The sequence below is a fragment of the Tenrec ecaudatus genome, chromosome 2 (genome assembly GCF_050624435.1).
Source record: "Tenrec ecaudatus isolate mTenEca1 chromosome 2, mTenEca1.hap1, whole genome shotgun sequence".
NCBI classification, from domain to species: Eukaryota; Metazoa; Chordata; class Mammalia; order Afrosoricida; family Tenrecidae; genus Tenrec; species Tenrec ecaudatus.
The window spans coordinates 155559508-155572020 of NC_134531.1; the positions used below are offsets into that span (position 1 = coordinate 155559508).

General features: G+C 43.9%; 1 protein-coding gene across 2 annotated transcripts in view; it reads right to left on the reverse strand.

The window, feature by feature from the left end:
* Positions 1–12513, reverse strand: part of DPYSL3 (dihydropyrimidinase like 3) — a 158340-nt gene that overhangs the window by 45024 nt on the left and 100803 nt on the right. For both annotated transcript variants that reach the window (XM_075541781.1, XM_075541782.1), the window contains exon 2: positions 3097–3185. In XM_075541781.1, coding sequence (XP_075397896.1) covers positions 3097–3185 — 89 coding nt within the window. The remainder of the gene's footprint in view (positions 1–3096; positions 3186–12513) is intronic.

Genomic DNA, 12513 nt, shown 5'->3' on the forward strand with positions numbered 1-12513 from the left:
TTCATGGGACTGGAAAAAATAGGGTCATAATAATACTATTAAAATATAAAAATATTTAAAGTATAAATAAAATATAAAAAATATTTCTGAAAAAATAGGGTCATAATACTTCATGGGACTGATGGCCAATTAAATGGGAGGAGGCAGGTAAAATCGTTAACACACTGCCTGGCACATCTACTTAGTCTATGGAAGGTGTTATTGTTTAGTGCTGTTGAGTCACTTCTGAGTCATAGAGACATAACGTATTACAGTATAGAACTATTCCCTAAAGTTTCCTTGACTGTAATCTTTGCAGAAACAGTTCACCAAGCTTGGAGGTTCAAGTCCTCTCAGAGGCATCAGGGAATACCTGGCAATCTACTTTGGAAAAATCAGCCATTTAAAATCCAATGGAGCCCAAGTCCATTCTAACACACATGGGCCCACCAGGAGTCTTCTCTGTTGCTCTTCGCTCACTCGCTGCCTTAGTGTCGATGCTGCCTCAGGAAACCTGAGAGTGTAACTCTTTATGGGAGTAGCAAACCCAGTCCTCCCTTGGAATTGCCAGTGGTTTAATCTATGGATCACAGCCCAACACTACACCACCAGGGCTCCTTTCAAACTGTCAACCTTCCAGTTACTAACTCACTGCCATCAAATTGCCTGGAACTCACTTTGAGACACCATATTCCATTTGTGCTAATGCAAGGACCTCAGGTAAAGGCAGATCTCTGGTGGCTTAGTGGATTGGGGCTGTATTTCTAACCACAAGGTCAGTAGTTCAACATATTGGCTGCTCCTCAGGAGAAATATGAGCCTCTCTGCTTCTGTAAAGATCAGAAACCCCCAAGAGCAGTTCTTCCCTATCCTATAGGGTCGTTATGAGTCAGAATCAATTTGTGTTGAGTGTCTCATGAACAACTCTATGCACAGAATACTAAGTTAAGTGCTAAAGATAAGGAGATGGACATAATACAGTCCTTACTCTCCAGAAGCCTAACAGTCTTGGAACCGATTGTTAAAAGAAGAGTGTGCTTTGACAGCACATAGAAGTCAAAGCCACCCCAGACGTCAGGCCTACTAAGGGCAGGCTGTCTACAGGAAGTCAGATATAAGCCACATTTAAAAAAATAAGACATATTTTATGGAAAAAAGTCTTTCTACTAGTTGATACAGTTGAATTATGTGTGTGTGTGTGTGTGTGTTAGAAAGTGGCTAGAGACAGCTAACAGAGTAGCACAGATACCGTCATACACTATCTCATCAGCGGAGTGCTGTACTTTGCTTGATATGATTATGGTGCTGTGAATTACTTGCCATGACTCTTCTAGGCATAACTTGGTAATTCCCAACAAATGACTAAGTGGGAACATGCTAAGAAGATACATGAGCCTCTGATGAGGATATTGGTCAGTTCTGTCATCCTGGTAGGAATAAAGTCAGCCAATTCAGAATCAATAATGGGAGATCTCACGAACCTCAAGAAAATAAGCAAGCGTAAAGCCCTACACTGAGACTCCTAAATCCGTAAGCGAGGGAGCTAGGACACCAGAGAACCGGCAGTAGCAGCACCAATGCCAAGAACATGGGGAAAACAATGGATTTGCAGGCCCACAGAGCAAGTAAAGTGGAGTAGCTTTGGGCAGGGATTTCACTAGCAGAGTGAGTGCCTCCAGGTAGTTAATTGGAGGAGCTAGGTCTGTTGCCCCACAGAGCTAGAGCAGAACATCCTTTGCACTGAGGTTATGGAAGGGTAATGTGCCCCTAATGAATTTATCAGCTATGATAAAAGACCTTTGTTACCATTTCCTGGGCTGGGCGAGACCAAAAGATCATGTGGCTAAGAGACTAAGGACCAGATTAAGATATGCCTGCAGGCACATTGAGAAGAGGCATGCCAGACTGAAAGAAGTGTTATCCCTAGAATTTCTGAGCCTGAATTGCAACCTGCTAACTTCCCCATAATCATGAATGTGATCTTTGAGTTCTGTGTGGCTACTGCAATGCATTGTTGAACCCATTAGAGAAGTAGAGAGTGCCTTGGGAAGGATGGTTGATGTCTGAATTGGAGTAAAAAAAAAGCTTTGAGGGTGGAGGAATGTCTGAGTCAGCATTGGGATGATGGCTTGATTCTCTGTCCCCTTATGAAGTCAAAGGAGGTCAGATGCCACCTCCACTCCATTCATCTGATATTGAAAGACTATATACAAATCAAATTTTCTTTTAAAGATCAGTATGCAATGATGTACACAATATGATTTGCTGCCTGTGTGATTTACAGGCACCTAACTCAATTATACATCTCAACTGATAATGTGAATGTCATGCCTAACATATATGCCCTCTCTGTGCTCCGTCCATTTAATCTTTCGTCAAAGTTCAGTTCAACTGCCTCTCAAGCCTAGGACCCTATATCTCAAGGTATTTCATCTTTCCATGCATGTCAAACCGCTTAATCGTATTTCAGTTCTTTGGTACCTATTGCACACAAGATCTTCTCATTTGGGGTTGCTGAGTCCCCTGGGTGGTTGCAAAGCATCAAGGTATCAACCTGCTAACCCCAAAATTTGAGGCTGAGTCCACACAGAGGGATTTTAAAGAAAATATATGCCAATTTACTTTGGGCAATCAGTCCTTGAAAATACACAGTTCGGCTCTTACCCACTTGGGGTGGCCAGGAGCCCTCTCTGGTGCTGCAGCGTGGCTTTCAGATTACCAGTCAAGCGCAAACTACTTGTGCCACCCAATCCCAATGAAAGGTTGGCTCGGTAGTAAATGGTTTAATAATTTCTGTATTTTATTTATTTGTTTGTTTTCAGAATTCTTGAGGACACTAACCATGTCTTCCCAAAGAATGTCCCTCAAGGCAGCTTGCACAAAGGGCCCCCAACATCATTCCGATGATCAAGTGTTACAGCTAAGGGTGGCTCCCCCTTTTGAGGGGTTAAGTACACCCAGACTTAACTCTAAAACAAAGACGAATTTTGAAGGAGAACAAGAAATGAAACACAGAAAGCCACCATTGTAGTAAGTCAAAAGGAGCAAGTGTGTTTCCCAGCCTCTAATAAAGAGAAGAGTATGAAACAGATAGCGAGAAGGGGTCTGTATACATACTTTATTAAGCCATCTTCCATGTAAATATCAGCATAAAAGGACTGATCATCGTTGACAATTCGGCCTCCCTTGATAAGAAGACGGTCACTCTAAAAAGGAAGGAAAGCACAGTCATTCTCAGAGCCAGGATTCCGGAGAAAAGTGATTCACCAAAGCTTTGCACATTTATGGTTCTACAGGTCTACTGGGAACACATTTATTAAATACAGCTGTGTGCTCAATGCACTCAATGTCTGACCCAGTTATATTTGTTGGGAATTCAGTCCTTCATGTTTGTCCCCATCCACCTTATTCCGGAGTTCCCTCTCTTGTCTCTGCAACCTACCATGTTTATTGGAAACAACTACTTGAGAAATTAAGACCTGTGACAATCTGCAGATTCAGTAACCACTACATATACATGTGGCCGATTACGTAGCAGTACGTAAAACCTTACAAAATTTTCTGTTGGATTTCAATGATGATTCTCCAAAGCAGAACTTAGCATCAGAAATACACCAGAATAGGCTTTTAAGAGTATGTACAACGAAATAAGGACATACTTAATGTTACATTATGCTTAAAGTGAGAAAATGTACACATGCCTTAACACCTGCACATTTAATGTGCAGAATGCATTAGAATGTATTAGAAAACTAAATATCCATAGTCAGTCAGTGTAAAGAAATATAAAGGATGGTGTATATTTCATTTAACCATGTTCTAAAACATACTTTATTGTTTTAGCATATGGGAAATAAAGTATTTTTTAAGTTCTAAATTGGGCAAATTTGGGAAAGTGATCCTACTGACAGCAAAAGAAGTATATTCCGAAGTGACTTTTTCAGACACAGAATGCCAGTCTGTCTTAGTCGAGAAGGTCCACTAAAACCAGTCCACCGTGGGCGACACACTGGTACTTTCAATACTGATGGCATAGCTTCCAACAACACAACAGCTACCACAATAAGACAAACTGGCATATGAATGGTAGACAGACAGATGGACATGCACACTACTATATAGTCTGTTTATTATTATCATTAATATAATATGCAAGGAAAATTTTGCTGATGAGAAGTCAAAACTAGCTGTGGCAAAAATTCAAGCAAAATTCTGAAGAGGCCATGAAACAAAATATTTCCTTGTTAATGCCAAATGACTCTTAGCAGAAAGAATAGGACATTAAAAAGATGCCTACTTGTACTTTACCATCAAGGCATTCAACTGGGCAGATCATAACAAAATATGAATAACATGGCAAAGAATATACATTCTAAAACACTTCATTTTGCTCATGTTGAAGCCGTACGTGGACCAAGAGGCAGTTGTTCAAACAGAACAAGGAGATGCTGACTGTTTTAAAATCAGGGTCATATCCTGTCACCATATTTACTCATCTTATTCACCAATCGTCTATTGAACTAATAATTTGAGGAGTCAGACTATAAGAAGGATGTGCATCAGGAATGGAGGAGCTCATTGACCACCTGTGAAAAACAGATGGCACCCCTTGCGTGCTCAGAGCAAAGCGAGTCTGAAGCCAGCTGGGTGGAAAGAGGAGCCGAGACGGCAACCTTCTGTATGCAACATGCCTCAATGGAAAGAAAACACAAAGCTGCACACCTGGACTAATACACAACATCACGAGAAACAGGAAAACGATGGATAGTGTCCAGTATTTCCTTTTACTTGGCTCCACATCCAATGCAGCAGTCAAGAAATCAAACATCATGTTGCATTTGGCAAATGTGCTGTAAGATGTCTTTAAAGTGTTAAAGAGTGGAGCTGTCATTTCGAGAACTAAGCTGAGCTCCACCTGAGCCTTGGCGTGTTCAATGGTCTCATATGCAAATGCAAAAGGAGACCAATGAATAAAAAAGAACAAGGAGTTGTCTTTAAATTATGGAGTGGCGGAGAATATGGAATATAGCAGTGGTTGCCAAGAAAGATGGAGCAGTCTGCTGCCATAAACATACACGTCTTGGATAGAGTACAGCCAGAAGAGGGCAGGAAGGCTTCACACTCAGTGTTAACCACGATCACCATTCATTTGAAGATGTTCGAGAACACTTAGGCTTCAAATCAAAGAAGAGTCCGATGGGGCCGCTCCCCCCTGCCTTGAAAGTTTCAGCTTCAGAAAGGAAGCAGTGTAAACAGAATGAGAAAATGAATGTTGAAGTTAGGGTTCCCAGGTGGGATAGAGAAAATGATCACTTAGTTTTTCCTGCTTCCAAGGTATTGCATGAGAACCAGGAAGTTTCATCATGCCATATTGTCAAGGGAGAGGATCTTTCAAAGATACAGATCAAGGGGGCAGTAGGGAAAATGGGAAAAAGCCCAACAATGCCCTATGTCAGGAAGATGGGCTAACGAGGTAAAATACAAACTCTCATCGCATTTGTAATAGACGAGAACTTCCTAACCTGGCTCTGCAGACATGTCCACCCTCATTGTGGCGTGTGTTGTTTCTTATTTTACACATAGAAAAACCTAGAAAGGACTCCTGGTGTTCCAGTAGTTAAAGCACTCAACTGCCAATCAGTAAGGTCCGTGGTTCAAGCCAACATCTTTTCCTATGGAAAGCGATGAGGCCCTGTGCTTCCGTAAGGATTTGCAGCTTTGGAAACCTTGGTGGGGTTCCCAGTTCTCCTGCATCCTCCAGGGTGGCTACGGGTGAAACTCGACTCAGCGGCAGTGGGTCAGAACCAAAACACACACACCTTCTAAAAGGGGAACATGCCACAGCCGAAGGCCCTTTGCCTGCTCCTTCCCTCCCCAGCCTCCACACAGATTATTACATGGTATCAGATGGACGAGGCTTTCCCTTGGAGAACAAATGCTCAACTCTGCATATCCCTGACCGGTTGGAATTTCTTTAATTGGGGACATTTCTGCACTTCCCTTCCACGACTAAGTGAAGGGCTGAAGAAAAAGCAGATGAGGTGGTGGCACAATTTTAAGAATATAATAAAATTCCACTGAGTTCTACAAGTAGAAATCATTGGAATTGGTGTACGTTCTGTCTGCTCTGTGTTTCCAACAACAAAAATGATAATACATTAAAATTAAAAAGAACCTGTTGTTCCTGTCACATGTCAGGTGCACCAGCCACAAAGCCTTTCCTCATGTGTTTACCAGGCATAAAAAAAAACAGCTTCTCCTTCAAGCCTCAATTGAAAGAGCTTCTCCCACAGGGCGCATCACCTGATTTCCCATCAAGGTCCTGCTCCCACTGCAATTTAGTCCCAACAACTATACTGTTTTACAATAGCTCCTTTGCTTCCTAATTGGCTCCCAACTAGCCTGGGAACTCCTTTAGCCTGGAGGTTGCAAGTCCTGTGTTTTTTTTATTTGAGTTCCTGGTGCCCATTCTAGACAGCTTTTAAATCGTGGGCAAATGAACAGGGGAAGGTGGAGGGCAGGAGGTTGCGTGATACCAGTGCAATGGAAAGCCCATCTGAAGCAGAAAATCATGTAAAATGGCTAGAAAACGACTTTTGCAGGGAAACGGAGGCCATGGTAAGCTGTTAAGGGGTATTTCAACATTACAAGTTTTAGACTGCGCTTAGGAAATACAGATTCCCAGGCTCTGTACACGTCTCGATATTCATCACGCTCTGTCGATGTCTCTTACTGTAACCATCCAGCACCCAAATGGCCAACCGGCACCAGGACCCCTCACCCTTGTAGGTGTGTATAGTGGTGACAACATCTCTCCAATAGGAGTTCGGCAGTCATCATCATCATCATCACTGATAAAGGGTCCTGCCTAAAACTCTAGGGTTCTCTGATGTTATCTTCCCAGAAAATAACTGAACTTGTGGACAGGGACCGGTTTCTGCCTCCAGGGAGGCCAGATATGAAATAGGAGCCCCGTCTTGCCTAGGGACACCCAGCCCTCAGACATTGGAGTGATTAGCACAACCCTCCACAATTATCAAATGTCAGGAAAGGGGTGAAAGCTATCTTGGGTGCTGGGTCCATCCGAGGAGTAGTAAGAGCTGATGTAAGTAGAATTAACACCACGGAGAGAGCGCCATTGGAAGCTTGTCAAATAGTAATTAAGTAAAACCCAGCTGGCTCAGGAATCAGAAACCCTGAAAGACAGAGCCCCAAGATGAATTATAGGTCTGGAACAGGCAAGAGACCTGCTCAATGAGCAAATGAGTATGTCTTCAGTATGCAGAACTGATCCACCTAAATCTAAACTCGGAGTTCAAACATGTTCTTTCTCTTGTGGTCTTTGGCTTATCCTCCACAAATCGCTTCTTTAATTTTAACTCATTTATTTTTACCAGTTTCACTGACATTCAATTCATATTTCATACATTTTAATAGACTTTTATAAGAGGTGTACAACCATCACCACAATCGATCCCAGGTCATTTCTTCTTCTTCCTTGAACCCATTGTTAGCTCCTCATGTCCCACCAGCCTCCCCTGGCACGTCCCTTTGAATCTACTCATCCAGTTGTTGTCTCGGTAAATTTACCTAACCGAGGTTTCATATACAGGAAAACACACAAAATCAAGACCAAATAGAAGCAAATGGCTGGACAACAATGGCAGGATAAAAAAAAACCTCAATCGACAACAGAGCAGAAAATATTAGATGGTGCAATTTTATGTTGGATCAAGAGGGAGATGGATGACAAGCTGACACAGATTGACCTAACCCACTGGAGGATATCCCACCCTACAATGTACTGATAACAAGGACTCTCCCACCTTTGCTCCAGTCAGATGGGATTCAACAGAGGGTTAATCCACGTGGGGGACCCTGCAAGTGGCTTTTAGACTTTCACTGTCATCTGCAGCCTTCTGCAAATCTGCTCTTCAGAATTTAAGGTCTAAAACCATTACCACCTCCCAGTTTGGAAATGCATTATTGTAACTTTTTTCAGGGATGTGGAATCCCTTATAAAGGGCCGCCTAGTCAAACCAACTTGCTGACAGAAGATTCTGAAAGGTAAATGTCCAGGTTGGCACTGAAGAATAGGTACTGTGAGATGTGACAGAACTACTGACCATCCCCAGAGACCACTGAAAATCAAGCCTCACACTTGATTGCTTGCCTGGAAACTCATAGACAGGCTTAATAGGCTAACCCACGCTTGCCACCAAAACCAACGCAATGAACAAACCTTACCTCCATGACTAAAAGTCATCTTCAGTGATGTTAGAAAGGACTGGTGAAGATGGCTCTGCAAGGTTCTTTACTTTCTGTAAAGTTGCCAAGTGGCCATGAATTGGTGTCTGAGATTAAACTAATCTACTTTGGAAATTACCAATCCTTTTCATGTAATGATAAGCATAATACATCATGTAATTTCTAGAATATGTCGGGGTAATCTGGATGATACTTGGAATCCAAAATGAACCCACAGCTCTTCAGTCTGAAGCAGTCAACCAGAAAGACTGGCTTCCTCGAGCCCTGCCCAGGCATCAAGGGCTAAATGCAATCCAGCCTTGAGCTCAGCCAGGTACCAGCTATTCCAGATGGTAAGCTTGGTCCAGCTGGGTCACCATACTCCTGGAAAATCATGCGGGCCACTTAAAGAGGTGCATGATCTGGAGTTCAGACTTAAGCTCTTAAGAGACTTTGCATTCGTTCCAGAGTGGATAATAACACACGGCTCACCTCACAGAGTGGCTGCCAGGAATAAAAGAAGGAGGGGGGGAAGGACACATGCGTATGTACAAAGAAGCTTCAAAACGTCCATGAATTAATGGAATGTAGATAATAATGGATGGATGGATGTAAACGATCTTGCACACAGTAACCCTCATAAGTATTGCTACATTTATTCATAATGATGGTATGTCTTGTGCTGTATGCTACTACTTAAACATGAATTATACTCATTCCATTATTTTTATGCATTCCAATAATTATTTATATTAATTTTTGAAGTCTTAAAGAGTATGCTGGACAGATATCCTATTTCCCATTTTCCAGATAGGAACATACATGTCAAGAGGGGAGTGATCTGATTGCATGCATTTTTGAAAGCTCATGCTCAGGTGCTTCTGACTCCTGACAGCCCAGGCGTTGTCAGGGTAGACCTGTGCTCCCAAAGGGTTTATCAATGCCTCAGTGTCCAGAAGCACCTCACCAGAACTTTCTTCTAAGGCAGTGGTTCTCAACCTTCCTCATGCCACGACCCTTTAATATAGTTTCTCATGTTGTGGTGACCCCCCCCAACCATTAAATTATTTTTATTTCTACTTCATCACTGTCATTTTGCTACTGTTATGAATCGGGAGACCCCTGTGAAAGTGTCGTTCGACCCCAGGTGAAGACCATTGTTCTAAGGTAACTTGGGGTAGACTTGAAGTCCCAAGTCCCAGTCTCTCCAGTTAACAGCCAAGCGCATTAACTGCCTACACCCTTAAGAACTCCTGCCGCTGGGAGTCACTCTGGGTTCCTCACACTCCTGGCGCTGCACCGCTCCCACTCCCAGACCACCTGTACTCAGACATCCTCAAGAGCGGCTCTTCTGGGTGAGGCACTGTGCTCTGCGTGGCTCTTTCAGAGCTAAGCTCGTCGATATCTCTGCAGCAGCCAACTGTAGAAAGCCAGAGGCTTACGCCGCTACTCAGAATGCAGCGCATAAACCTGCCCCTCTGGCCTGACTGTGAGAATGTACCTTATGAAGTAGCAAGAGGCACTGGTAAGAGTGATCCTGATTCAAACTAGTAGAGGAAACGAAGAGACACGGTGCTGTACACAAAGTCACTGGAGACACTGGTTTCTGTTTTTGTTTTCCTTTCCTAGTTTTCGACTTAAACGACCACCTCGGTCTGTCTGAGGCAATGAAAACATAGCGCCCAGAGAACTCCGAGCCCTGCACTGGTTTCTCCCCCAGGTAAAAAGTCAGCCCGAGTACAGTACTTGAGGACAGCTCTCCAGTACTCTGACAACATTCCAGCAGGAAGGAAGAGAAAACAAAATGATGGTCCTAGGATGAGAAAAGGGGACTATACCATGGAGCCCGAGTCTTCCAAAATCTAGTCTGGTTCATATTGCCTTGCCTGCGTCCAACTCTCAGAGCACAGACTCTGAACCTCATCAGGGATTCAAGGTTATTTTAGAAGCCCAGATGTAAATGAAGGTGCAGGTGCTTATTCAAATAAAAGCCCCACTTGGGCAATTAAATCTGGCTCCCCCAGAACACTCTCCCTCCTTAAGAATACATCAGGATGCTGTAGAGGAAACCTCATTTGTTTGTTTGCTTGTTTTTCTTCCCCGAAGCAGAATCATTTCAAAAGAGAAAGGAAAATCAGGCTTCTCAGGCAGTCTTGTTGACTCAACATGAGCAGACTGGTTCTGCAAACCCTTTCAAAAGCCAAAACAGTGCAAGTGAAGAAGAAACGCCCAGTCATTTATATGAGAACCCGTTTTGATCATTTCCCAGACCCCAAAAGCACAGCCGACTGAGCCATACCAAATAATTGATACAACCTAAAGCCACACGAGTAATTAGTACGTCTGGGTGATACGACACACACAGAAGAAACGGTGATGTACAGTGTAGTGCCCGGGGAAGGAGCGGGAGGATGGGACTCTGGTTGCTCAGGACGCCTTTCTTGTGAGTTCACAGCAAAATAAACGTTATGGGCTAATTTTGCTTTTCCTGTCCTGCCCCCCACCTCCACCCCCACCCCCAACCTAAAAGCAAAAACTCTCTTCATATTTAGGTCTTTCATCAAAGCAAAGTGATGTAAAGTGAGCTTTCCATAATAGGAGGACACTTGTTTTCCTTATACTAGTAACTGGCCGGCTATGCCTCCATCTGATAGGCCCAAGAAGAACTGAACTAGCGCATTGTTGGTCAGATATAACAAACCTTGCCATAAAGGGAATCCGGAAATGCCAATCCCCAGCTCAACAATTGTTCTCAGCTCCTGCTACCAGCAGCCATGGCCAGCCAAGACTGCCCTTGTACGCCCACCCCACGGAGCAAGTTCCCATGGCCCCTGTGGGTCTTTCTTCCTCTGGACATAAGCCTGCTAGAGGTCACAACCCACTCACTCTCTCTGCTCAGGCTGGAGAGTGGTTGGGTGGTCTTAACCCTGCCCCTGACCCAGCCCTCCTATCCACTGCATAGACCTGTCTGTAAGGTCCTCGCTGACAACGTAGACCACAGAGACAGAGAAAGAGCAAGGCCTAAGAGAAGACAGACACCTCAGAGCATAATACAGTTTATCGGCTCTGAGTCCTTATTGAATGCAGGCATAGCATGGCAGAGGTGGCTATTTCAAATCTCTAGCTGAGAAGTCTTTTCCTTATCCTCCAAATATACTTATGATCATTGAGGTGTACCGCATGATGGTAAGCATGGGGGCGTGCTCTTCAGAATATAGCCAAAAAAGCAGGATGCATGACAAATGGGAAGCACTGTGTTCACTTTCTTTATTACATTCTGTTTGGCTCCAGCAGTACCATTTCCTGAAGGGACAGGAGTCAAGGTAGAAAAGGCAGAAGCAGGGAGGCAGCAGTAGCCATGGGCTGTATCAACTGTGCAGGCTGGAGCTCAGCCTTCTGAACAGGGACATCAAAGCCAGCTGAGCGCATTCTTCACCTCCCAGACATCACAGTGCCCGTTTTCAAGATGTCATTATCAATGGTCCAGACAGGTTCACTGACCTGACCTGGGTCACACTGGAGTGGGGGCATCAACTGTGGATGGCATCTTAATCCCAGCTCTCAATAAAAGGCTTTCAAGGCCCCAGGGACAGATAAGCACAAGTGGATGACCAGGTCAGGGCATAAAAGAAGGGGTAGGGGCTGGGGGAGGGTGGGCGAGAAACAACTTGGCAGTGGAAGAGGGACCGAAAAGACATTCTCTCATCCATCAGGAAGGTCAGCTGGGTCTGAATAGTCCAAACAATAGTCATTTCTCTCAAAGCTACTTTCATGACACTGGGGGCTTCTAGTTGCTGTTGAAACTATTTCCAAAAATAGCAACTCCGTGTGATGAGTAGAATTACTCCGTAGGTTTTCTTGGCTGTAAACTTTATGGGAATAAATTTGCAGGTCTCTCTCCTCCCCCCCTCCAACTGACCCATCAAGTAGAGGGTCTCTGTGTGGTTGATTGCCGCCTGTCCATTGGCAGTCAAAAGCTTAACGAGCGCACCACCAGCGCCCTTGACATTTAACCTACCCATTGTTATTTACTTACTGTTACCTTCAAACATATGCAGTGTAGAAGTGAACATGACCTTATTCCCGTAAGTTATAGGGCAATATCTTGCCAAAATACAGAGTCAGACTAGGCACGAGGGCAATACTACCATGACTAGTGCATGGCTGCAGTCTGCCGCTTTCAGAGGGGCCGGAGCTCGCGGCGCGGTCTGCGACCTTGTTCACAAGAGCATGGCACCAAACCGTTTCCTACATCTAGTCAAGAGTTTTGAAAGAGATTTAGAAAAT